At 40.6% G+C, this 26920-nt stretch overlaps 1 protein-coding gene across 2 annotated transcripts in view; it reads left to right on the top strand.

Annotated features, from left to right (window-relative positions):
• DMD (dystrophin) overlaps positions 1–26920 on the top strand; it is a 1188090-nt gene that overhangs the window by 509107 nt on the left and 652063 nt on the right. For both annotated transcript variants that reach the window (XM_081951523.1, XM_081951524.1), the window contains exons 37-38: positions 6542–6664; positions 8402–8539. In XM_081951523.1, the coding sequence (XP_081807649.1) occupies positions 6542–6664; positions 8402–8539 (261 nt within the window). The remainder of the gene's footprint in view (positions 1–6541; positions 6665–8401; positions 8540–26920) is intronic.

Consider the following 26920-nt stretch of genomic DNA (forward strand, 5'->3'; position numbering starts at 1 on the left):
TGTTGTTTTGGATTTAATGGCTTCCATTCTTCTTAATAAAAGGTTCCTTTTGAAATACTCAGTTTCAAGAGTCTTCACGTTCTTAGGAGTTAGGAGAGGAGCCCTTACAATGGGTCTCCCCCCCCACTCTGTGTGTGTATTCCCTTTAAATCAGAGACTTCTGGATAAGTCCCTGAAGTTTTCTCAACAAGATGTCAGAAGTAATTTGCCCTTGCCTATTTCGTAGATCTAAAAAAGAGTAACTGACCAATCCAGCAATTGGCCTATATAAGGGTAAATTCATTCATTAATTCATTAATTCATTCTTGTTAAAAGGCAATAACTAAATTATTGAGAGAGCCTGTAGAGCAAGTACCATAGTCCAGTTGGCTACTCAAAGAACAATAGGCAGAATATAATTATTATTGAATTGCATACATTGCTTGGAACTTTTTATTTATATTAGATCAGGACTGAAACTGTATAAATATGATGGTTGTATTAGGAAAATGGGGTAGATCTAAAGTAGGCATGAATGTTTTTCACATGGCCTTTGGAATAAGTTAATGGCAAAGAAACAGAATGAAAAACTGAGAGAGTAAGGATGGAAAGAAAACCTGGAGGGGCAGCTATTTATCCTTTAAAAAGGCAAACTTAATAAAGAGATAGACAATGACAAATAGTGATCAAAGAAAACTGCAGGGAGCAATAAAACTCATTTCAGGAAAACAGAAAGCCCCAAGATGTCTTCCCGAAGACAGATAAATTAAAGAAGCTTTCTATTCAAGGCTCTATACTAGCCAGTACAAAAATCAGGAAGAAAGGGAATATTGTGATAACCAGATTAAAATTGTCTTAGAGAAAAATGCAAAACCTTGTCTCCAGAGGGCTAGAAACCTAACAAGGTAATTCAAAAGAACTTATTACAATGTCAATTAGGGAATAAATATGTGTTATTTCAATGGTATCTATATGATAAATAAATCTGATCTTATCAAGTTTTGATCTAACTCAATGTATGCAATGTAATCAGACTAGAAGTACATTATTTAGCTTTGGATACGGAATTTATGGGAAATTCCCTAGTAAGTTAGGAAAGGTAATTAAACTTGTATCATAAATTTATATTAATATATTTCCAGTGAAACCTTGCTCAAATCAGGTTATTTGTGACAATAGCTATGCCATACTTGAACATACCTCTTTGAATTGCTGTTATATTAGTTGAAGAACTATAGGTCTAATCCTGGAAGATCTTTGAAGTATCATAATATTAGTCAGTAGAAAAGCATATATGTGTTTGTGAATAAAGAAAAATATTCCTCATCAAAGCAATATGTTTAAAGTTTAGAAAAAAATCTTTGCAATAACTGTCCATTAGATTTTGAAAACTTGAGATTTTATCATGAATTATAACTACGCACCTATATATTGGTTATATATGTTACTTGTGGAAAAGAATTAAAATCTAGTTGTAGAGCAGGAGGAGATGAGTTCAAGTTTTGCCTTAGCCATGAAAGCCAGCTGGGTGACTTTGGGTCACTCTCTCTCAGTCTAACCCGCTTCACAGGGTTGTTGTTATGGGAAAAATAGGAGGAGAAAGTTTGCCATCTTGAGTTATTTGTAAAATTAATAAGGTGAGATATGAATAAATAGATGTATACACTATAATTTGTACAAACCATGGTTTCTGTGAAAGTTTTTGAATCCCCCCCCTTTCTTTGTTGTGAAAATGGGGTAGAAGGAGAACCCAGATGATTCTTAAAAGTAATACAGTAACATTCTATGGATAATTTTTCGGTTAAGTTTCTGGTATTTTCTTATTTGTAATAAAAAGAGTTTAGAACAGTGGTTCTCAACATTCCTAATTCCGCGACCCTTTAATACAGTTCCTCATGTTGACCCCCAACCATAAAATTATTTTCGTTGCTACTCTATAACTGTAATTTTGCTACTGTTATGAATTGTAATGTAAATATCTGCTATGCCTGATGTATTTTTATTGTTATAAATTGAACATAATTAAAGCATAGTGATTAATCACAAAAATAATAGGTAATTATATATTGTGAAATATTTATTTCTAATTACAAATGAATGAAATTTTGTCTGGGAAGTTTAAGAGCAGCCTCCCAGCTCTAAGTGGAAAGAGTGCCTTTCTTTTAAAAAGAAAAAAAGGAAAGAAAAAACAAAGCAGCTACCAATTCTTCCTTTCTTTCTCTTTCTCTCTCTTTCTGTCTCTCTGTCTCTCTGTGTGTCTGTCTGTCTGTCTCTCTCTGTGTGTGGTTCTTTGTCTCTACCCTCCGTCCCTCCCTCCCTGTCTCTCTCTGTAATTCTTTCTGTGTGTGTCTCTGTCTCTCTCTCCTCCCTTCCTCCCTCTCTGTCTCTCTGTAATTCTCTCTCTGTATCTCTCCTTCCTTCCTCTCTCTCTGTCTCTCTCTGTGTGTCTTTGTCTCTCTCCTCCATCCCCCATCTCTGTCTCTCTGTGCCTCTCTCTCTGTGTCTGTCTCTCTCTCACTCACTCACACACACAGACAGACACACACACATACTGTGGTCACCTCACCTCCTGTTCTTCAGCTGCTGCACAAGCCCACGTGGCGTGCGCTGCCCTCTTCTGACAGTTGCCTCATTTCCAAAGGAGGAGGTGAGGAATACATGTGTTTTCCTCCCTCTGCATGGATTTCCCACCCCCTATTGGTCCCGTTGTTGCTGAAGCTGCTTTTGCTGACTCCAGCATGGCAGTGGGATTCTTGCCATCGGTTTAGTGGCCTGCCTTCTTTGCTCAGGCAGATAGAGGAAGAAAGGAGGTTTGTGATAAAACACCCCTGCCACCAAGGGTAAAGGGGAGAACCTTCACTCTCGACTATTGGATGCCTCCTTTCTCCACCCGCCCAAAGTAGCAAAGAAGGTGGGCCACTAAACCGATAGCAATAGTCCCACTGCCATGCTGGAATCAGCAAAAGCAGCTCCACCAATAACGGGACCAACACTACCCCCCCCCGCCTGACACGATCTCCTTTCATTCTCCGTCTGCCTCATTTGGGCAGTGGGGGAGGGCTTTCTCACATGCCACTAAACCGCCCACTCGCCCGCATTCCCTCCTGCGGCTGGAAAACAGATATTTTTACAGCAAACAGTCCCAGGCAGTCAGTTCCGCTCTCCCTTCCCCAAGCATGTCCCGTTGCTGCTTGAGCCACTTTGCTGAATCCAGTGCGGCGGTGGGACTCTTGCCATCGCTGAGAAATTCGTTGGCAGCCACTTCTTGCCGCTTCTTGCATTCGGAGAGCTTTGGAAAGCCTCGGAGAGCAGCTTCTGCAGAAGCCCGGGCGACTGAGAAGAATTTCCTGCCATTACAAAGTCTCCAAGGCTGTAATTGTATGGGGTATGCACATGCAGCTATGTTTTCCATGGCATGGTGCTACAGCAATGCTCTGCGCGGCCAGCGATGACTCCGGAGCCCATCTGCAGGGGATTTCGAGGAACTTGAGGAGGAGTCTAAAGTTTAGAGTTCCGATGGTCTTAGTGACCCTGTGAAAAGGTCGTTTGACCCCCAAAGGGGTCACGACCCACAAGTTGAGAACCGCTGGTTTAGAATTAACCTAAATGTATATTTACAATTATTTTTACCGAAAATTAATTTTGGAATGTTCTATTTCCACCTTGTCAAATTAAAAGTGTAGTGACTCATGCGTTTAGGATGCTAAGATTGGAGGCTAGCAAGCCCACAGTTCAAGACCTGAATGCTGTTGTGTAGCTGGTGAGCTCCTATCATTCACTACAGATCCTTGATAGGGTCATGAAAGGAGCCCTCAGGAGCAGAAGTGGGTTCTTCCCGGTCTGGTCCAGTACACCAGGAGAGGTAGTGAAAACCTGGCTTACCAGATAGGACCAGTAGCGATGGTGGCCTGGCCACATGCCCATACCGGCAAAAGAAAGAAACAGCCAAGGAAGGAAGTAGAGTGGAGGCCTTGGCTGTTGGGAGAAGCACTTGTGCTTCATTCTCTTTGAGAGCCGCCTTGTTTGCTGTGGGGAGAAATCAGGGAGAGAGAGGGAGGAGAAAGCTGAGCTTCTCCTAGACCGCCTTCTCCTCCCTCTCTCCCCCTGATTTATCCATGGCCACACTTGCAGAGGAAGGTGGCAGAGATGCTGGCCAGCACTCGCTTCCTTTACCGCTCGCCACTGCCACCTCTGCAGCCCACCAGCTGCAGCCCCGCCTGCCCTGCTTAACTGGGTAGCTGGCTGGGAAAGTGGCAAGGGGGCGAGCACCGGCCAGCATCCCTGCCTCCTTCCTGCAAGAGCCACAGCGAGGCAGCCTCAGGTGCCATCCGGGGACAGCACCTCAGAGGCATCACTTCTTGAGCCAAAACAAAGTGATGGCGAGGAAAGAGTCTCTGGTGGCTGCAGCAGCAGCAACAGAAGCGGCGGCAGTGGCTGAAACACAATCCTGGACAGTCAGTTGTGGCTGTCCCTTCCCTGAGGATGTCCCATTTCTGCTGGCTCTGCTTTTAGTGAATCCGGCTTGGCAGCGATGGCAAGAAGTGGCTGCCAGCAATGCTCTCAGCGATGGTAAGAATCCTGCCACCAAACCGGAGTCACCAAAAGCAGCAGGACTTTTGGTGACTTTCCACCAGAGACTCCTTCCTCCCCTCTGCTTTGTTTCAGGCCAAGAAGCAATACCTCTGAGGGGCTGTCCCTGAATGGCACTTGAAGCCGCCTCGCCACAGCTCTTGCAGGACGGAGGCAGGGATGCTAGCCGGTGCTCACTCCCTCGCCCGAAACAAAGCAGAGGCGAGGAAGGAGTATCTGGTGGAAAATCACCCAAAGTCCTGCCGCTTTTGGGGACTCCAGCTCAGCAGCAGGACTCTTGCCATCGCTGGGAGCATCGGTGGTAGCCAATTCTTGCCATCATTGCCAAGCCGGATTCACCAAAAGCAGCGCCAGCAGCAACGGGAGATGCTCAGGGAAGGGAAAGCCAGAACTGACTGCCCAGGATTGTGTTTCAGCCACTGTCACTGCTTCTTTGCTGCTGCAGCCACCGGAGACTCTTTCCTCACCACCGCTTTGTTTTTGGGTCGAGAAGCGATACTTTGAGGTGCTGTCCCCAGATGGCACCTGAGGCTGCCTCGGCTTCTTCTGCCCCACAGAAAAAAGAGCAGCTCCATTCTCCCCTATCATTTTTCTCAGCCTACGCGCTATTCTGGTGGTGGGGGAAAGTGTCCCTTGGCTGCTCCTCCAGGAGGACTACCATACATCCTCCACAGGTGGGAGGTTGAAGGGGCAACTACAGGTGAAGAGTGGTGAGGGGTTTTGGTAGCGCGAAAGAAAGACTTCAAAGTCAGTGGAGGTGGTATGTGACTGGTATGCCTTGTTCCAACTTTCCCCAGGTGCAAAATGCTTTAAAAATAAAGTTTTAGGGGTTTTTTGGGGGGGTATAAATGGTTGGGGTGCCAGGATCTTTTAACTTGACAGCTTTAAGACTTGCATACTTGAAATGCCAGAGTTCCTGAACCAACATGACTGGAGGAGGAATTCTGGGAGTTGAAGTCCACAAGTCTTAAAGCTGTCAAGTTTGAACACCCCTGGATTTTTTTTTTGTAAAGGGTTAGGGTGCAGAGGTCTTGTAACTTGATAGCTTTAAGACTTGCACACTTCAAATGTCAGAGTTTCTGAGCCAACATTTTGGTTGCTAAGCAAGAGCATTGTTAAGTGAGTTTCATCACATTTTACAAGTTGGCCATGCCCACTCAGTCACACGATCACCAAGCCACTCCCAGCCAGTCACATGATGGCCACAAAATAGACCACACTCACAGAATAGGTAGTAAAAAAAGTTGGCCATGCCCACTCAGTCACACGATCACCAAGCCACTCCCAGCCAGTCACATGATGGCCACAAAATAGACCACACTCACAGAATAGGTAGTAAAAAAATTGAAACCTACCCCTGTTCAGGAGTGTCCCTCAGGCGACAATGATGTCACCAGCTAATCCTTTCAACCCAGAAACACCTTAAATGGTGTCTCTGCCTGGAATGGAACTTTGTCAAATTGTGTTAGGTTCTTGACTTTTTCCCCATTCTTATTAATTTAATATACCATGTAATACTTTGTTTTTTACTCATCTGTTATTTAACAGAGATAACTATTTTTGAGCTTTTTTATTTCAGTACACACATATACACTCACACATAATTTAACTTAACATATTTTTTTTTTGGTGTAGATATTGAAAATTATCAAATATGTTCCCATTATTAACATGTGCAAATTTGGCTTTTTATTACTTTGGTGTAGTTAATATTGCATATTGTCTGGCTAATTGCTTAATTGTCTGGTTTGGTTTGGTAACATAAAATAATTGAGATTTATAAGTACACACTGATCAGATTCTACTGGTATTACTATATATATATAGTAATTTGTAAAATAAATGTATAGACAATTAATTTAGCAGTTGAAGCAAGGCATATATGCTTATGATATATATTCATAATAAAAAGTGTGAAGAAAACTAATAAATGTCCATTCCTTTTCTCCTTTCTCATTTTCAAATCTTTAAGCCCTTCATTTTGTTGAAGGAATTGGAGCAGTTTAACTTTGACATACAAAAATTGCTTGAACCACTGGAGGCTGAAATACAGGAGGGGGTGAATCTGAAAGAAGACGACTTCAATAAAGATATGGTAAATTGGTTGTGATAGAAGTATGAATGAACTAGGAATGGAAAAGGAAAAAACATTGGAGCAGAAATTAGGAACTTCTGCATTTGCATTTAACACCAGACAGTTCACAAACTTTAGCATTCTTAAATATTATAAAACAGTATATGGCATTTATACATGGCACAATTATATTTTAGCAACAATTTCAATGTTACAATAACAAGAACATATAATTGTTCTTTATAATTATCAGGAAAGAGGTCTGGATTAGTGAATTATCCTAATTGACATTTTAGAAAACACACCCACATCACACCCACACCCACACCCACACCTACATATACATATACACAATCATATATACATCTCTCAAATCCCTACAACTGTTGTCCATGTAGTAGTAACTCAGGATTGCTTGCTGTTAGTAAAAATGTACTAAGGGGTCCATAATATGGCAGACCAGTGTGCAACTCAGTCATTCAAAGTATACATATAGGTACCGGTATACATATAGACATATAAATATACAAATATACATATGGACTTTATTTTCTTACATATGATTTAACACACAGTTATACATACAGTTTGTTCCACCAATCTCTGCTTGCAGGATGAGTACAAGTATAAAATTTTCCTTAGTGATAATTCCTCTGTTGTTTTAAATTTGACTTAATAAAAACACCAGTCAGGAGAAGAGTATGCATATTAATTGGCTGAGGAGAAAATACTTCATTTACCCATGTTATGAACTCCTTTTGCTGGCAGAATATATTCTATTTTGTGCAGCATAAGTTATTATTTATAGATTTATCATGCAGGTATTATGAAACTTTCTATTTCTAGTATTCTTCAGTTTAAACAACAGCATCCTGAAAGCCAAGCTCAGTGTACCAGCATACTTTTTGCAGAGCTATCCTTTCAAAGTACCAACCTGCAAAATAGATTTGCATGAGAGGCAATATGGATGCCTAAAACTTTTTCAGATAATCTAGGCACATTTTAAAACTTTTCATGTCTCTTGCAATAGCATTGGAATTTGTATTATGAATGTTAAGAGCCTTGGAGATCTGCACATTGCAAAAATGTATACATTACATCCTAAGTTATAGTCTAATTGTATTTAGAGTATGTTGATAATATTAAGTAATTTTGTTAAATTATTATTTTGTCGTTATACCATTATTTTCAAGATCCAGAAACAGTCTGAGATTGACCAACCCTCAATTACATACTGTATTTTTCGGAGCATAAGATGCACCGGAATATAAGACGCACTAAGGTTTTGAAGAGGAAAATTAAAAAAAAAGTTTTTGCACTCTGCAAACCTCCCAAAAATGGCCTTTTTTGTGAAAATGGGCCCATTCCCCCCCAAAAAAAAGGCATGAATATCAGAGTGCTCCTGAGGGGGGAACGAACAAAAAATGGCCTGTTTTTCATGAAGGAAAGCTTAGGAAGCTTATAGAATGCTGCTGGGGGCTGGGGGTGGGTAAAATTGAGCAAAAAAAGGGGCCACCAGGAGCTCTCTAAAAGCTTCCAAGTGGCTCTGCATAGCCATTTGGTGAAGGGGCAGGATTTTGGGAGGCAAAAAATGCTGTATTCAGTGTATAAGATGCACCCAGATTTTCAGCCTCTTTTTAAGGAAAAAGGGTGCATCTTATTCTCCGAAAAATATGGTGAATGTCATTACCATTTTTTATCTGCCTGTCTCTACCTCTGTCATCTCTATTTCTAATATCTCTATCTTTCTATCCTTAGAATGATAATCATGAGAGCACTATAAAAGAACTGTTTCAGCGTGGAGATATGCTTCACCAAATGATCAAGGATGAACAAAAAAGAGAAGAAATAAAAAAGAAACAACATTTGTTGCAAAACAGACATAATTCTCTCAAGGTAGATTTTACAACCTTTCCCTCTCTGGATGAAGTTCTAAATGTTGTGTATGTAATAAGTCAGAAGTTATGAAGACCCTAAACTTTTATATTTAATTATGTTTCTTAAGAGTGGGTACACAAGGCAGTAAGTAGGACAGAAAATTGGTATTTTCCTTTTATTTCTGCCTTTCATTTTTATGTTTATTTCTTCAAATATACTCTAGAAAAAGGGCAGAGAAGAGCACTAGAATGATTAGGAGACTGGAGACTAAAACATGAAGAACAATTGCAGGAACTGGGCATGGCTACAGTGGTGGGATTCAAATAATTTAACAACTGGTTCTCTGCCCTAATGACGAGCTGTGTAGGCGTGGCTGGGTGGTCATGTGACTAGGTGGGTGTGACCAACTCAACACCACTCACATCGATGGGCACTTCACCTTGCCTTTCATGACCGTAGGGATGCTGCAAGTGTCGTAAGTGTGAAAAATGGCCATAGGTCACTTTTTTCAGTGCCAGCTCTCCAGAAAGTGGGTGGGCACACTTGGGCTACAAAATGCTGAGCTAAAGAGACAAATTGACAAAGTATACAGGGGACCCATTTTCAAGCCTCCCAAGCTTGTCAGGATCACAATAAAATTATGACATGCCACAGATATCTAAATAAACTTCAAGCCTAGTGCCATGTTACTAAACCTTTTTTTATTGTTTTAATTAAACAAAAAACACACACAAAAACATTCTTCATTACATCTTCCAGAAAGCATATCGATTGGTTACAAATAAATTTCGTGCATTACTACAATCATTCTTTATACTTCATTCATATTGAATTGTACATTTTATATCAAAAATCTTTATACCATCAATATACCATCATTCTCATTAAACTATATTTGTTTAAACGTGCTTTTGTCTAGAATCATTTATATTTATATTATAATAAATCTAGACAAAAATGTATTACTAGAATTTATAAGTACCCAGGAGAGATTACATCTTTAAACAAAATCTAAACAAAAAATATTAATAAAATTAATAAATCTTTTCCCCAGGTCCCATATTATAGTTTATATCCAAATTGTTTTTTCCAGTTAGAGTTATTATTTCATTATTATTGTCATGATGGGTTATCTGTTAACAAATAAACATTTTAAAAACAAAAACATTCTATAAGCATCTACAAAGTTCTACTTATTAATCACCAAAAATTAACTAAGTTTTTATTTTTATTATTTTTTTCCCATTCAATTGTATTTTATTTGGGTTTCACCATTCTTAACTTTCTTATTTTACTCATAACTATTATTTTTGAGTTTTGTTACATTCTTTCATTGATTCTTGTTTCTTTCCTCCATCCACCTGTACCATTTATTCCATATCTGGTAGAATTCTGATTCTTCTTTTCCCTGAATTTATTTAGTTAGTTTGTCCATTTCAGCACAGTCCATAACCTTTCTTATTATTTCATCTTCACTTGGAGTTAGTTTGTTTTTCCATTTCTGGGCATAGGCAATCCTTGCCGCCGTAGTTATATGTAGTATTAAATACTGGATTTCTTTTTTGTATTTTGCAGACATTATTCCTAATAAAAAGATTTCCAGTTTCCATTCTATTTTAACTCCCGTTATTGCCTCCAGCCAATTTTTGATCTTTTTCCAAAACTTTTTGTTTGTTTGTTTGTTTGTTTGTTTGGATTTATATGCCGCCCTTCTCCAAAAGGACTCAGGGCGGCGTACAACATTAAAAAACACACATCCCAAAAGTTTAAAAAAAAATTAAAACCATATCCAAAAAAACAAACCTCATTACAGGTCCACCATAAATGGTAATATGTTCCATGTATCGATTCGCATTTCCAACATTTTGGGGAGGTATTTGTTGATATTGTTACTAAACCTTATTATCATGAGAGAAAATTAAAATGAATTGGAGGGGGGTGTAAGGACCTGCACTCCCCCTCAAAAAAGCATAGATCTTGAAAACCTGGTATTTCAAAAGGAATATTTTTATTTGAATTGCAAATCAACATTCAAAGCAGGCTCTGGGACCCTCAGGCTATACAATCCATGATAAAGGGACTTAGGAACCCCTCCCAATGTGGATTCCCACCAATCTGCAGGTGTGAAGTTGTTTTTGTACTGGCCTCTCTGAGAATCAGATAAGCAGGCATTCTCAGAATCATCTACTGGAGTTTCAAACTACATGGCTCCCCTCCCTCCTTGCATCCTCCAAGAGGTAACCCTCTGAGGTGCCAGGCAATGGTTATAAATCAGGCAAAAGGTTATATAAACAGGCAAGGCAAGACATAGAAAGAACAAAATGCATCAAATCCACACACCCCTCTTTGTCCATTGAAGAATGGCAGATACACGGATCTGGCATATTTCCCTCCTCAGAAAAATGAAAAGTCCACCTGGAAAGACATAAAGCATATAATACATTATGATTTAGGATGGTTTTTGAGAGTGTTTTGGGTAGAATTTCCTTAACAGTGTGGGAGCTTTTACATGTTTTTTGGCTACCCACTCATTCTGAGAGGGTGGTAGGTGTTTCCATGCCACTAAATATTGTGTGCAGTTGTGGTGAGTACGGGAGTCCAGGATATCTTTAATTTCAAAATGTTATTCTCCTTCCACCATAATAGGGGTTGAGGGTGTGGGCAAAGGGGGTCTGACCTTTGAAGTGATTTCTGGCTTAGTAGGCTGCAGTGAAACACTGGATGAACCTGCCTAAGTGTCTTAGGAAGGAGAAGTTCTACTGTGAAGGGGTTAATAATTCTGGTGATGGGGAATGGGCCAATGAATTTTGGTCCCAATTTCTTAGATGGTTGTAAGGATTGTAAAAACTTTGTGGATAGATATACAGAGGTCTACCACTTTGAATGGTTTGGGTTCACAGCGCTTCTTGTCAGCTTGAACTTTAAAAGCTGCTCTAGCTTCTTGTAGAGCTAGTCTGACCACTGACCAAGTGGATTGTAGATTGTTTGTCCACTCGTTAAGGGGTGGGATGTCAGGTTCCTTAGCTGGTAGTTTTGGCATGGGATTGAATTCTTGTCCTGTGGCAACCTGAAATGGGGTGAAACCAGTGCTGCTGTGTACAGAGTTGTTGGAAGCTACTTCAGCAAAAGGTAACAGGTCAGTCCAGTTGTCATGTTGGTAGTTAATAAAACATCTTAAATATTATTCTACCCCATTGGCCCTTTCAACACCGCCATTTGCCTTGGGATAATGCAAAGAGGACAGCCCCTGGGCAGAGCATAACAGTTTTAAGAAAGCCCACCAAAATTTGGAGATGAATTGGACACCCCTGTCTGAGATAATCCATTGGGGAACTCCATGGAGGCAATAAATGTGGACTAAAAAAAATATTGCTAGTGCCTTGACTGTTGGGATCTTCTGGCAGGGTATGAAATGGACCTGTTTTGAAAAGAGCTTCATTACAATCCAAATAACTGTTTCCCGTGCTTTCAGGCAGCTCCACTATAAAAATCCATAGAAATCTCTCTCCAGGGTGCTGAAGGTTCTGCTACAGTGTATAAAAGTCCTGGGGATTTTTCTTGTCATCTTTTTGCAGCTGTGCAGGAGGGGCAGCTAGCAACATAGCTCTCAATGTCTTTTTTAACGGATGGCCACCAGAATTGTCTTTTGATTAGGTGCAGAGTTTTCACAAATCCAAAATATCCAGCTATCCTGGAGTCATGGCATCGCTTCATGAGATCCAATCTTTGGCTAGCAGGGATGTAAAGTTTGTTTTCTACCCAGGCTAAGTCATCTTTGAGCAAAAAAATGTTTTTTTACATATGGAACCAGTCATTCTTAAGTAGAGCCTACTTAAATTTGGAGAGCCTTGCATTGTCAGCAAGCAGTTCTTTTTTGGCTTGTGCTCACGTAATTACTTTGGGAGCTAGCTGGGGTGTTTGGAGCATAGGTTTAACAATTTCAGTCTTTTTGCTGTTGTATTGGGGTTTTCTGGACAGGGCATCAGCTAAGAAGTTTCACCCTCCTGGGAGATATTTGAAGGTGAAATTAAACCATTTAAAGTATTGTGCCCAACATACTTGCTTGGGGGAGAGTTCCAGAGGTGACGTCATCATGGAGCAGTGTGAGGGAATGGGGCTCCGGTCCCGAAGCCTGAATTTTCTTGGCAGAAAGCCTCTAAAAGGCACAGTCAATCTTGGAGGAATTGACAGAAGAAAGGGTCAACTCCAAAGACCTCAGGGTGAAAGGTAATCCTCCCCGAAGGGATAGGAGAAACTCCTTAACTCTGGCAGGAAAGAAATTCACCATTTCAGCTGGTTCAAAATGGTGACAGCCACAGAGCAGGAAGAAAAAATTGGAAACAACAAGACGATATCGGTGTGAGAAGGAATCCCAAAGTCAGATTAATGATTGGTGGAGCTATGATATTGAAACTTCAAAGCGAGAGGTAGGATTTCTGATGGAATAATGGTGATTGAGAGTGAAGGAGCAAGTGACAGCCATGTTTACACAGTGACAGCACAAGAAGACAAGAAGTGAAAAAGGAAGAAACTCCAGACAGAGGTACCCTGAGGCTGATCAGAAGGGGAATTCTACTGGATGGGTGACTATAAACTCTGTTTTTTGACAATATTATAAGCTTTTGTGGAGGAAGAGCTGAAAAGTAAATAATGGGAATAGACTGTGCATATTGAATAGAGAAATGTTGGATATTTATATTTCAGAACAGACTAAAAGAGGAATACAATGGGGCTGAGGGCTAAAAATTCTTTAAGTGGATAACACTATAACTTTCATAAGGTGATGGACTTGAAAGACTTTGAGAACTGTTGAAGGTGAAACTTTAACAATAAGGAAACCCTGTGTCGGGTAAGATGAACAAGAAGAACAAGAGCACCATCTGGAGGCTATAGGATGGGCAGATCTAAATAAATAGTATGCATAAAGAAATGATGGAGGACTGAGGTGTTATTGAATTGACTTATATAGAAGTGACTTAAGAAGACAACGTGAAAAAGAGAAATCTTACAAAATGACCTTGGAAGATAATAAAACTAAAAGGAGGAGACAAAAGATACATTGATAAATATATAAACACAATAAGATAAGAAATAGAATTAATTGTAAAGGCGAACCAACCACTTAGTACTGATAGAATTTTGAGAACTTGAAATTAAGATATTTATTGTGTGTGTGCGCGACCGTGTGTGTATGTGTGTGTGTGCTGGTTTTGTTGTATTCGGGTCTTTTCCCATGTAAGATTGAGATTGTCTTGGCAATGTTTCGGCGAGGTCCCACTCGCCATCGTCAGGCTGGTGTTTTCGGCTTCGTGCTTGTGTGAATAAAGCATGGTTGGAGCTGCCATCTCCATAAATATTGGTGTGTGTGTGTGTGGAGTGCTGGCTTTGTTGCTGTAAGTGGGTTGATTGGCTGTGTAGTTGCATCCTGATTGGTAGATGGAGTTGATGTTTGTAGATTGGTCGGCTGTTTCCTACCATCCTGTGTGGCTGAGGTGCTGGCTATATGTCCGTTGTTCTTTTGTGTTGTAACGACCTGGGTGGTGGGTGAGGCTCATTTGTTGACTAGGGCTGGTTTCCAGATGTCTGGTAGGTGGGAGGTATTGTCACGTTTATTCATGTTGTGGGGGTGTTTTCTATTTCAATGGTTTCCATAATTATTCTCTTGTTGAAATGTTCAGTTTTGGAAATTAATTTGGTTCCTTCAAAAAATTTCATGAACTGTTGCTTTAAGGTTCTGGAAAAGGGAAGACATTTTTTTTTCTGACTGCGTTCTTGTGTCCTGTGATGCTTGCATTTATTCTCCTATTAGTTTGTCCAATGTATGTGGCAGCGCAGATTTTGCATGGTATTTCGTAGACTCCTTGGTTTTCTAGCTGGATCTTGTCTTTGGGGTTTCTTAAGATGTTGGCTATTTTTTGGTCAATGCTGAAGGCTGTCTTGATATTGTGCTTGTGGAGAATTTTGCTGATTTTATCCATGGTGCCTTTGATGTAAGGGAGGAGGGTGATGCCGTTGTCCTGTTCTGTGTCTCGGTTCTTGGGGTGGGGGGTGTCTCCTTTTGGATTAGGTTGGTAATTGTTTTTCTTTGGAATTTGTTGGAGATTAATACATTTGTACGAGTGTGTAGTTCAGTTTTCAGGTGGTCTTTGATGGCTAGGTGTTTGGTTCTGGAGATGAGGGTCTTGGCTACAGAGTTGATCTGTGCAGGGTGGTGATGGGATTGTGCATTTAAGTAGTGGTTGGTGTGTGTTTTTTTCTGGTAGATGGTGTGTCCAAGGGTGCTATTGGGTTTTTTGTAGATTAGGGTGTCGAGAAAGGGAAGTTGTTTGTTTGCTTCTATTTCCATAGTAAATTGTATTTTTGAGTGTAAGCTGTAGAATTGTATTTTGGGGTGTAGGCAACCCACTTACAGAAACAAAGTCAGCACTCCACACACACACACCAAGATTTATAGAGAGACGGCAGCTCTGACCACGCTTTACTTGCACAAGCATGAAGCCAAAAACATCAGCCTGAAGATGGCGAGTGGGACTTCACCGAAACGTTGCCAAGACAATCTCAATGATACACAGGAAAAGACCCAAATACAACAAGACCAGCATACCTACATCCGTGAAAATCTACGAAATATGTGTGTGTGTATGTGTGTGTGTGTGTGTGTATTTGTGTATATATATTTGTGTATACACACACCCACACCCACACATACATATTTCATACATACATAAATACATACATACATACATACATACATACATACATACATACATACATATGATATATATATCACCTATTCTTACTCATTAATTAGATAAGGTAGTTTTAAGGTGTCAAATCTTGGAATGATCATATTATTTAATATACTTTATATACCATACATATTAGATTTAATTAACGATTGAGTATAACCTTTAAACTTTTGTATAATTGAAATATTTATTTAAATTACGTAGAAGATCATTATAGTAGAATATATAATTACCTACATTTAGATATTTACAGCTATATATTTACATATATTCATACAAACTTATATACTTGATATATACTTATATATACTTAAAGGTATAGTAAAGGCATCACTATTATTATTGTAGGATTGTTGCTTAAAGAATATAGGAGTGTGGAGGTCTTACAAGGGAATTTGATCAGTTAAATCATTGCATGTTATTTTGGAAAAATCTTGTGCATGTGGGGAAAATGACGAGCACAATAACTATTACTAGGACGAGCAAGAAAACTGCCCGAAACCCAGCATCTGCAACCTCATCGCCTTCACACCAGCACTCAATAGAGAGCAGACAAAGGGAACAGAGAAAGCAGGTCATTTTCTGAAACGATGCAAGAACTGAGCCTACAGGAGACTAGGAGAGAGATAAACAAGGCAAAGAACCAATACATTCTATTCAAACCCACATAACTCATGGTCTAGGATTGATATGGCATGGATGACCCCAGGACTGATTAAAGAGACCGAAGAGATAAAAATAATGAGCAACACTTGGACAGATCATAAACCTATAAAAATAATATGGAAGGGTCAGAAGAAAAAAAGGAGATGGACAATGAACCAAGAAATACTGAAGGAAAAAAATATATGCACAAATGATTGAAAAGGAAATGAAATTATTTTTTAAGATAAATACAAAAGAAGATACCTCACTCCAAAATCTGTGGGACACCATAAAAGCATATATACGAGGGCTCACCATAGCTTATACAATAAAAACAAATAAAAAAGGAAATAAAACCAAGAGGTGTTGCAGGAAGAATTCAAAAGATTAGAATTAGATTTACAGTGCAAACCCCAAAATAAAAAGAAAAAAGAGACTTAATAAAACATAAATTGAATTTGACTATGCAAGATGAAATGGCACAAAAAGTAAAAATGGCAAAGCAAAAAAAATTTGAGCATGCAACAAGGGACATTGGCTGGCATATATATTAAAAAAAGAAAAAGAGAAAAGAATAATATCACAATTGCAAGACGAGGAGGGCGTGACACACCATAGATGAGAAGAAAAAAAGACCATAACACAACAATTTTTTCAAAACCTGTACGGCCAAGAACACATACCGGAAGACAAAGTTAAACAATATTTGGGTAAGATTAATTTAACTAAACTTACAGAGGTAAAAAGAGAGAGATTAAATGAACCAATAACTATGATGGAACTGGTTGAGGCAAGGAGGAAGCAAAAGAATAATAAAACACCAGGACCAGATGGACTCCCTAAGGAATTATACAAAGTGGTGCAGGAACCATTAGATGTGTTAATGATAGAAGTATTTAATGAGGCACTTGCAGAAGGGAAAATACCAATACCAATAAGTCCTTATCACACTTATCCCAAAAGAAGATACAGACCCACAACAGATCAGAAATTACAGACCCATCTCATTGTTGAACACAGAGTACAAAATATTCACAACTATAATTTCGTAAAGAGTCAAAAAGGTCCTAAATGAGTACATTCACTCAGATCAAAATGGATTTCCACCCAGAAGACAAAGTATAAGATGAGAACTATTATAAATACATTAGAATATTATGAAGCCCACCCAGGAAAGCAAGCTGCATTAATTTTCTTGGATGCCCAGAAGGCCTTCGGTATTTTGAATTGGAGGTTTATTATTGTACAATTGGAGATTATGCATTTTGGGGAGAAATTTGTGAAGATGGTGGAAAAAATACACACAACCCAAACAGCTAAATGATAAATGAAGATACCACCGAAAAATTTAATATTGCAAAGGGGGTGAGACAAGGTTTTCTGTTATCACCTTATTTAGCTTAACGTTGGAAGTATTGTTAATAAAAATCAGAGGTGTCCAGAAAATAAAGGGGCTGAAAAGAAGAAAAGAAGAATACAAAGTCCAGACGTCTGCAGATGACTCAGTGTTTATCTTGGAACAACCTTTAGAGACAGGACATGACCTGGTGCAACGAATAAAAGAATATGGGAGTGTAGCAGGACTTAAAATCAATAAAAATAAAACAAAGGCAATAATGAAAAATCTTACTAAAAAACAGGAAAGATAATTAGAAGAAAGAATGGGCATACAAGTGACTAAAAAAATAAAATACCTGGGAATTTGATTATTAGCTAGATGTTCTTCAGTCAAAGAAGACAATTATAATAAATTAATGCAGCAGATAAAAATGGATTTGAAAATATGGAAAAATTACAGTTCTCTCTTATTGGAAGGATAGCCTCCATTAAAATTAACATTCTACCAAGAATACTGTTCCTTTTCCAAGTAGTACCAATAAACGTAGAGAAAGACTTTTTCAAAGACATAAATAAATTAATCATAAAATGGCTGGGGGTAAAAACATGGTGTCAGCATTCCAAATAACATCCAAAATTAAATCAGAGTCCAAGGCAAAGTATTGCTCTAAGTTCCAATTTCTTTATTTTTTAAAGAATTTTTATTTGTTTTTGAACAAGGACAAACAAACATAAAAATAAAAATAAAAAACCATCTTCCATTACAAATTGTAGTGTGTCAGTTGGTTACAGCATTTCCATGCATCTCTTCCATAGTTGCCACCTGCTTTTCATATCAAATCGCATATTTTAAATTCACCTATATTCATGTATATCACAATTATTATATCTCAATGTTGATTTTATAATTGTTTTTACATCCTTTTATATATAATATTCAAAATCTAGAATAGGATTATATGATAACATTCCATTAAATCATCCTTAGGTCATCCAATCACAATACATCTTTACAGCATATTCTAGATAAAACTTCTAAACCCCCTTTCATAATCTCCATGTGTTGTTTATATAAAATTTCATATTATCTAACTAATATATCTATATGTATTGTTATCATTATTAATCATTATTTAACCATAGCTATTGTCACTTCATTTTATACATACTACTAATAAACTAAATTTAGCTTCATTTTTATTATACTTTTTCATTGCATCAACCTGTATCTTTCCAGTAATAGTACAGTCTTATATCTCTTGCCATTTGTAGCATTAATGTTCTAGTTACTTTCTTAATAAATCTTGTATAAATTTCTCTTGGCAATATGTTATTCCTTTCGTATCTCATAAAAGCTTGAAACCCAACATCTGTTCCTTCCATCAGCTTATCTTTGGTTATCACCAGGGACGTCCGGCCACGCCCAGGAGCTGCGGAGGCAGAAATGTTGTCGGCGTTCCCGGATGACGAAGCCACGAAAGCAACTGGGTCGTTCCCCAGTCACTTTCGTGCCTTCGTCATCTGGGAGCGCCGACAACATTTCTGCCTCCGCAGCTCCTGGGCGCGGCCGGACGGAGGTAGCCAGAATGGCGCCGAGGCAGTCCGGCGGGCGAGCGACCTAGGATCAGGCTGCCTCGCTCGCTCTTTCGTCTGCCCGGACCGCCTCGGCGTCGCTGTGGTTACATCCGTCCAGCCACGCCCGGGAGCTGCGGAGGCAGAAATGTTGTCGGTGCTCCCGGATGATGAAGCCACAAAAGCGACAGGAGCACGTGAAATCCAGCAGAGGAGGAAGGTTCTCGTCATTCCCCAGTCGCTTTCGTGGCTTCATCATCCGGGAGCGCCAACAACATTTCTGCCTCCGCAGCTCCCGGGTGCGGCCAGATGGATGTAGCCACAGCGACGCCAAGGCGGTCCATGCGGACGAAAGAGCGAGCGAGGCAGCCTGATCCTCGGTCGCTCGCCCGCCTGACTGCCTCGGCGCCATTCTGGCTACCTCCGTCCGGCCGTGCCCGGGAGCTGCGGAGGCAGAAATGTTGTCGGCGCTCCCAGATGACGAAGGCACGAAACCGACTGGGGAATGATGAGAACCTTCCTGCCTCTGCTGGATTTCACGCGCTCCTCGCGACTGCAATATGCAGTCGCGAGAAGCGCGCAAAGTCCAGCAGAGGCAGGAAGGTTCTCATCGTTTCCCAGTCGCCTTCGAGGACTGCGGAGCGCGAGCCGGCGGAGCACGCTCAGGAAGGCGGGGAATGGGATCACATGTGCTGGAGGCTGAGACAGCCTGAGCCTCCGCCTGAGCCTCCAGCACACGTGGTCCCATTCCCCGCCTTCCTGATGACATCACCATCCTCACCAGCCATAAACCTCACCGCACGTCACTGGTTATCACTAGTGCTTCTGTCAAGATTTCTCTCCTTATCTCCGTCAATTTTTCTCTCTTTTCTTCTGTGCTTTGAAGTCTGGGGTAGAGTTCCAATCCATCTATCTCTCCTTTCCATATTCTGCTCTTGCCATTATCAACCACGCTCACTTTGTTGTCAGTATCCACAGTTTTCTTATCTCTTTGCTCATTTTTTTCTTCCATCTTTTGAACTCTGTCCTCCACTTTCTTCATTTGGTAAACATCCTGTTTCTCCATCAGATTTTTCTGTTTTGTATTTCATATTCTGCAATCTCTTTTCAATTCTCTCTGTCACAACTAATAGATTTTGAATTTCAAACTTAATCATTTGCAATGTTACAGTTTATTTTTCCTGCTGAGCCATTCTCACCATAGGGTTCAATGCTATTTTAATAAACTTCAAACAGGTTCATTTATTATCTTTCAAGTTAAAATGTCTTCCCTGTCAGGGGAAGTTCCACCCTGAATTAATGAGGCATGGACCGTTGGCTCTCCTAGCAGCATACTCCTAGCAGGGGAAGTAAAGAATGTGTGACGTATTATGTGACGTGCACATTAATCATTGTCAGATAAGAAACAGTTCAGTCTACTTTATAACTCAGAATATAAGCACAAGTTGGCAAACCAATTAATGCAGTGACATTCCTTCCAATAGCTAGTGATAGAACTTCCAAAAGGCACCTGTATAAACAACTTGTACTCTCTCTGGGCCCGTGCTGTCCCTTTTTGGAGTTTGCATACTTGCCTGTGCTCTTGGCTTTAAGTAATAAACACCATTAATCAGCAACAATATCTCCATCTTTAACTATGTAACTTGCTTTCTCGAGGTGGTGAACCTGGAACTTTAACTCTCTAGACAAGTGACTTTGACTAAGCAAATTACTGGTTGCTGAATGTATGTAATAAACATCAGGGATGAATGTATCGAGCTCTTCAACGTAAACAGTTCCTTTTCCCATGACCTTACAAGGGTGGTTGGAGAAGGAGTACAATTCTCGGAATTCAGATTCAGGCTCACGCATCTCTGTGAAAAGTTCCTTTCTGTAGGTGACGTGTAAAGCTGCGCCACTGTCCAAAGTCCACAAAAACTGTCTGTCGTACTCTGGATCAGGTTGTGGATCATTGGTTAAGGCCAATGTTGCAAGTGGAGCTTGTGGATCACGCCTTGGACCACGACGACCTTGTCTTCCGCTTCTACCTCTGCCTCTGTGGTGGGAGCTGGAACTCGTTGGGGACAATCCTGGGTGTCATGTCCCATACAGTTGCAGATGTAGCATATTGGCATCCTTGGAGCATAGGCTCTTCCTCGGAAGGGACATCTAGCTGGAGCTCTTGACTCTGGCGGCCGTTGCAAATGTGGTGTGGCTAATTTGGTAGCTTCCTCCTCAATTAAAAGTCTGCATACATTATTAACAGTGCGTTGAGCAATAGGCACATGGTTAATTTTGCAATGGCATCTCTCCATTCATAATTCAACGAGTTAATGATAATGCTGATCATTTGGATATCATCAATAACATGGCCTCTCTCTCTCAATTCACTTCTCATTCCTTTCAGTTTGGTCAAATGTCCACCAATTTGTTCACCAGGTTTCAACTTCGAACCATGGAACTCAGACATGAGCAAACATGAAGATTCAATTGAAATGGGCCTGTAGCAATCTTCCAAAATGGCCCAAATTTGTTGGGCTGTTACATCAGGCTGAAAAGTAACCTGCAATTCAGTTTCCATGGACATCAATAACGATGTGCAAGCCCTAGTCTCTAGGTCTCTTATTGCAGGAGTCCATAGTTGGGCAGGAGGATTAAACACCATACAATGGGTACCTTCTCTGTGAAGCAAGAGTGCAACCTCACTGACCCAGGCTTTATAATTCTGTCCTGACATTTTTAATTTGGACTCACCAGTCAAAGGAGTGACAGAAAATGCCTGTTGATGAATATGCATTTGAGCAAATTGCTGTACGGGTAAAAATCCTGGTTGTTGAACCAGGGGGCGCTGTAATCGGACTTGTGGTCTCTGTATTGCAGGTGCAGTTGATGTTTGAGCAGCAAAATTAACTTGGCTTGCTTGGGGGGCAGACATCTGCCTTTGCTGCATTAAGTACTGTCTTGTTCCATCTGGAAAAACACGTGCACCATCAGGAGGTGCTGAAAATTGGGCCTGGGAATGCATCTGGAGCCTATCAGCCTGAATACTTGAATAGTCTACAGACATTTGTGAAAGAGTCTGTTGCATTGCCTGAAATTGCTTGTTAATTTTAAAATGCATGTCTGTTCCTTTTAGTAAATTATTTCTGCCAGGAGATAGCGGTGCAGCTTCACTTCTTGGCTGCAATATTTCTGCCTGAATGGCATATATTGGAGAACAAAGGAGATCACATGGCAATTGTGACGTGTGCACATCTCTCAGTTCTGATTTGCCTGACACAGTATCCTCCAGGGGCGTGGTCTTTGGAGAAGAAGGCAAGATGGCGTTTTCAGAAATTTGAAAAACATGGGAGTCTCTCTTTTCTGACTTGAGCATGGAATAAGTCCTTTTGGCTTGCAAAAGCTCATTTTCAAAGAATTCTATTTGATTATGATAGCTTTCCATATCTTGCTCAGAAGTCTGGGGAGATTCATAAGTTTCTCTTTCTGCTTGGGGGTGAAATCCCTGCAGCCGTGAGAGCTTTGGTTTGGCGCTGAGGGTTTCAAAATCTCTTGGAAATATTTGGGAACATGCATAATCAGAAGGGAGTATCACTGACCTCGGTCTGTAATTGTTATCTCCTGGAGCAGTCCCATCTTGTTGAGATTTTTCTCCCATAGCTGAGTTCTCATCCAGCCTGGTTGTCGAAGTTATTGGCATTTGGAAACTTAGAAGCCAGCATGAATAGTTTTCTGTCTCTGTATCAGAGGGGAGGGAACCATCGGAATGTGCCCCATCTTTCTTTTTCTTTTTCTTCGGCATTGTTAAAGAGTGATTGAATCGGTCTTCCGTTCGATCGTAAATCATTATCTCTAATTGGCCTATTACACTTATCTCTTGGAAATAGCTAACAAGGAAAAAAAGCCATAAATTATATAACCATGCTCTTGCTACCATTATTGTCAGGGGAAGTTCCACCCTGAATTAATGAGGCATGGACCGTTGGCTCTCCTAGCAGCATACTTCCGAATAAGGAGAAATAAAACCCGGAGCATATTCTAATTAAAAACACTTTAACATAAAATAAAATACAAATCTTGCTAACTCCATTTACTAAATTTTGGCAGAGTTATGTGCCTGCGTCATCTTGGCAGGCGAACAGAAGATCAGAAGGGAAGTAAAGAATGTGTGACGTATTATGTGACATGCACATTAATCATTGTCAGATAAGAAACAGTTCAGTCTACTGTATAACTCAGAATATAAGCACAAGTTGGCAAACCAATTAATGCAGTGACATTCCTTCCAATAGCTAGTGATAGAACTTCCAAAAGGCACCTGTATAAACAACTTGTGCTCTTCCTACTATCACTGTCAGTAAACAAACTGAAAGAACCTTGAATCTCAAGTGATCAAAGAGAAAGAAGAAAAAACAATGTGTCCAGCCTCTAGCCTCTAAGTGGCAGTGTAACTGCTTTTCCTCCTGTTGTTACAACCCTCTTTATAATCCATCTTATTATCTTCTTTATGTTTTAATCTTAAGAAAGAAAAAAAAACCTTAAATGGAGATAAAAAACAATCAAATTAATCAAATCAAGTATTATTTGAAAAGGAGAAATTTAATCCATAGTTATAAGCAAAAGTGAAAAAAGAAGAAGAAATAATTAATTCATTCAGTTTAAAAAAATAGGGAGCCCCTGCAAAAGTTCCATCCATGAAAAAAAAAAGAAACTGGATAACACACTAAGTTCAATGCAGATCAATCTCACCGCCTACAGTCTTCTGTCTTCAATCTTAACTTAACTTAATTTTTTATTTGGGTAGTCTCTTCTAAAATTTCCTCACCAATTTGACATACTTTCTCTTTCCGCTTTCTTCCCATTCTGGAGCTGTCCCAACTTCAGCAGCTTCATTAGCTGCGTTTCTGTCACCAAAAAAAGGGCTATTCCTGGATCTTTCAGGGACTTTGCAGTGTCCCTGAGATCAGCAGGAGGTGCCCTTCTCAATCACCATCTCTGCAGGACGGTTTAGGTCCAAATGGACCGTCCAGCGGCAGAAATTCGACTGCGATCTCAGAGCACCAAGAATGCATGGTGTGCCGTTGCGACGTCAGCTCGCCTTCTCCTAAGTTCCAATTTATTAAGAGAGTCATGTTGGCACATCTGGGGGAGACCAGTATCTGAGCTCCCTGGGGTTTCCCAGCCCAGTTGAAAGTTCATGGTCTTACCCCACACCCACAAGTCCATCACATGGTCCAATCTTCCACTGCCACACTGGCAGTTCCATCCATCCAGTTCTGGTCAGGAACAGAGATGTAGAGACAGAAGATGACCTTGGCTTCTAGAAAGGAATTTTATTTTGACAACAACACATACTACTCCTTACTATTCCCCCTCCCAATTCCCCACTTTTTAAACAGCATAGTAGAATAGAATATTAGTGTGACAGGCCAAAGATCCTAAAAGGAACCCGCTGCAGGTCTGACAGGCAGCCTCTCCTCAGAAGGAAACGTTTCCTAAAATAGAATAATATAGGGATTAACATAACAGAATTAACCACCTCTTGTCCCCCTGCCAGGGGACCCTTTGGCTTATCATGGGGGACCCTTTGGCTTATCAAACTTATCATGGAATTGTTTTACTAACTTATCCACTTTTAGATTCCAGCTTTTCACCTAAGTACCTTTGGACAAAGGGTACCCCTTCCAATGCACTAAATACTGTAAGCAATCCCTGTACAGCCTGGAGTCTAAGATTTTTTTCACCTCATAATGTGTCTCCCCTGCTATCACTATAGGAGGAGGGGGAGCTTGGGTGGACGGTCATATGCTGGACTCAATTACTGGCTTCAACAAGCTACAATGAAATACTGGGTAAATTTTCCCTAGAAGTCTGGGTAGACTGAGTTGAATTATAACAGGGTTAATTATCTTCACTATTGGGAATGGACCTAAAAATTTTGGGCCAAATTTCTTGCTAGGCATTCTTAATCTTATGTATTTGGTAGATACGAAAACTTAGTCCCCCACACAAAAGGGGGGTTGTATCGAGTGGTGTTTATCAGCTTTCTTCTTGTAGGCTTCTGCCACTTCCGCTAGAGCTTTCTTCATATTTTCCCATCCTTTCTTCAGCGTGTCCATCCATTCAGTGAGAGACATGGAGGAGGGAGGGAGGCAGCTCAGGCATGGGAACAAATTCCATGCCACTGGTAATTTGGAAAGGAGTTAATCCAGTGCTGCTGTGGACTGCATTGTTGTATGCCACTTCAGCGAAGGGTAGCAAGTCTGACTAGTTGTCTTGCTGATAGTCCACATAACACTGGATGTATTGTTCCACCATCACATTGGCCCTCTCTGCTGCACCATTTGTGCTGGGATGAAATGCTGAGCTCAATCCTTGGGTAGACCCAATGAACCTCAGGAACTCTCTCCAGAACGTGGCGGTGAACTGGACTCCACGATCTGAAATGATCCTCTTGAGCACTTCATGGAGGCAATAAATGTGTTTCACAAACATTTTCACTAATTTTTTGGTGGACGGCAACCCTGAGAAAGTGATGAAATGTGCCTGCTTGGAAAACAAATCAATATCTGTCCAAATTACTCTATTCCTGCTGCTGTCTGGAAACTCAACAATGAAGTCCATTGTGATCTCTTCCCATGGTTGGTTAGGGCTGGCCACTCGTTGTAGTAGTCCAGGGGTCTTCCCTGGTCATGTTTTCATCATTGTGTAAGAAGCACAACTTTTCACGTAATCTTCCACCTCCAATTTCATCTTTGGCAATCAAAATTGACACCTGGTGAGGTAGAGCGTTTTTAGGAATCAAAAGTGGCCTCCTAGTTTCACATCATGGCTTCGCTGTAGAACTTCCAGCCTCAACCCTGGAGGGACGTACAGTTTAGACCCCTTCCAGGCTAAGCCATCGTTCATTGTTAGGATGTCCTTGTTATTGTTGAACCACAGGTCTGCTGGGAGCGCCGATTTTATCACTATCGTCAGCTTATCCTGGCTTTGGGTGGTGACTTGGGCCACCTTTTGGTGGGAGGAAGAAATGGTGGGGTGAACAACTTTTGCCTTCTTCCTGTCATACTGCAGTGTTCTCAACAAAGCACCCACCAACAAGTTCTTCCCTGCAGGGATGTGTATAAGTTCAAATTGGTACCTTTGGAAGTATTGTGCCAAGCGAACTTGTTTGGGGGATAGTCTTCGATAAGCGTGGATAGCTTCGAGGTTTTTATGCTCAGTCCAGACCTCAAATGGCATATCTCCCCTTCCAGGAGATGTCTCTACATGAGCAGGCACCACCTGATTGCCAACGCTTCTTTCTCCCAAATGGCCCACCTCCTTTCAATAGTGGTGAGTTTTGTAGAGATGTAAGCGCATAGCAAAAGGTTACCTTCTTTATTCTCTCTGCAGTAGCACCTCAGCTATTGCTACATCACTGGCATCCATCTGGATTATGAGTGGTTGCTCTGGCTCAGTGTGTTGCAGTATGGGCTCTTGGGCAAAGAGCTGTTTTAATTTCTCAAAGGCTTTTTGACAGTCCATTGTCCACTTTAGGAGTTGGTTTGCTTTTGGCTTCATTGGGGAAGGCCCCGTTTTTAATAGCTCAGTCAATGGTAGGGCAATTTCTACAAAAGTAAGAATGAACTGCCTGTAGAAATTGGCAAATCCAAGGAAGCTTTGTAGTTGTCTGTGAGTACTTGGAAGTTTCCAGTCTAACACAGCTTTCACTTTTCCTGGATCCATTCCTATCCCCTCGTTGGAGATGCGATAACCGAGATAATCTAGTGAGGTCTTGTGGAACCCACACTCCAACAACTTTGTGTATAGCTTGGCAGCTAGAAGTTTTTTCAGGACTTGCCGTACCAGCTTCACGTGTTCTCTCAGGGTTTCAGAGAAGATCAAGATGTCATCGAGATAAACAAGCACTTCGCAGTAAAGGTGCTCATGTAGCACCTCATTTATATACATGAAGACTGCAGGTGCTCCTTGTAGCCCAAATGGCATGACTTTGTATTGAAATCTGCCAAGGGGGGTGTTAAAAGTTGTCTTCCACTCATCTCCCTCTCTGATTCGTATGCGGTAATATGTCTCTCTCAAATCCAGCTTGGTGAAGATCTTGCCTTTAGGCAAG

Source organism: Natrix helvetica, assembly GCF_964273705.1.
Source record: "Natrix helvetica genome assembly, chromosome: 4".
In the NCBI taxonomy this organism is placed as follows: Eukaryota; Metazoa; Chordata; class Lepidosauria; order Squamata; family Natricidae; genus Natrix; species Natrix helvetica.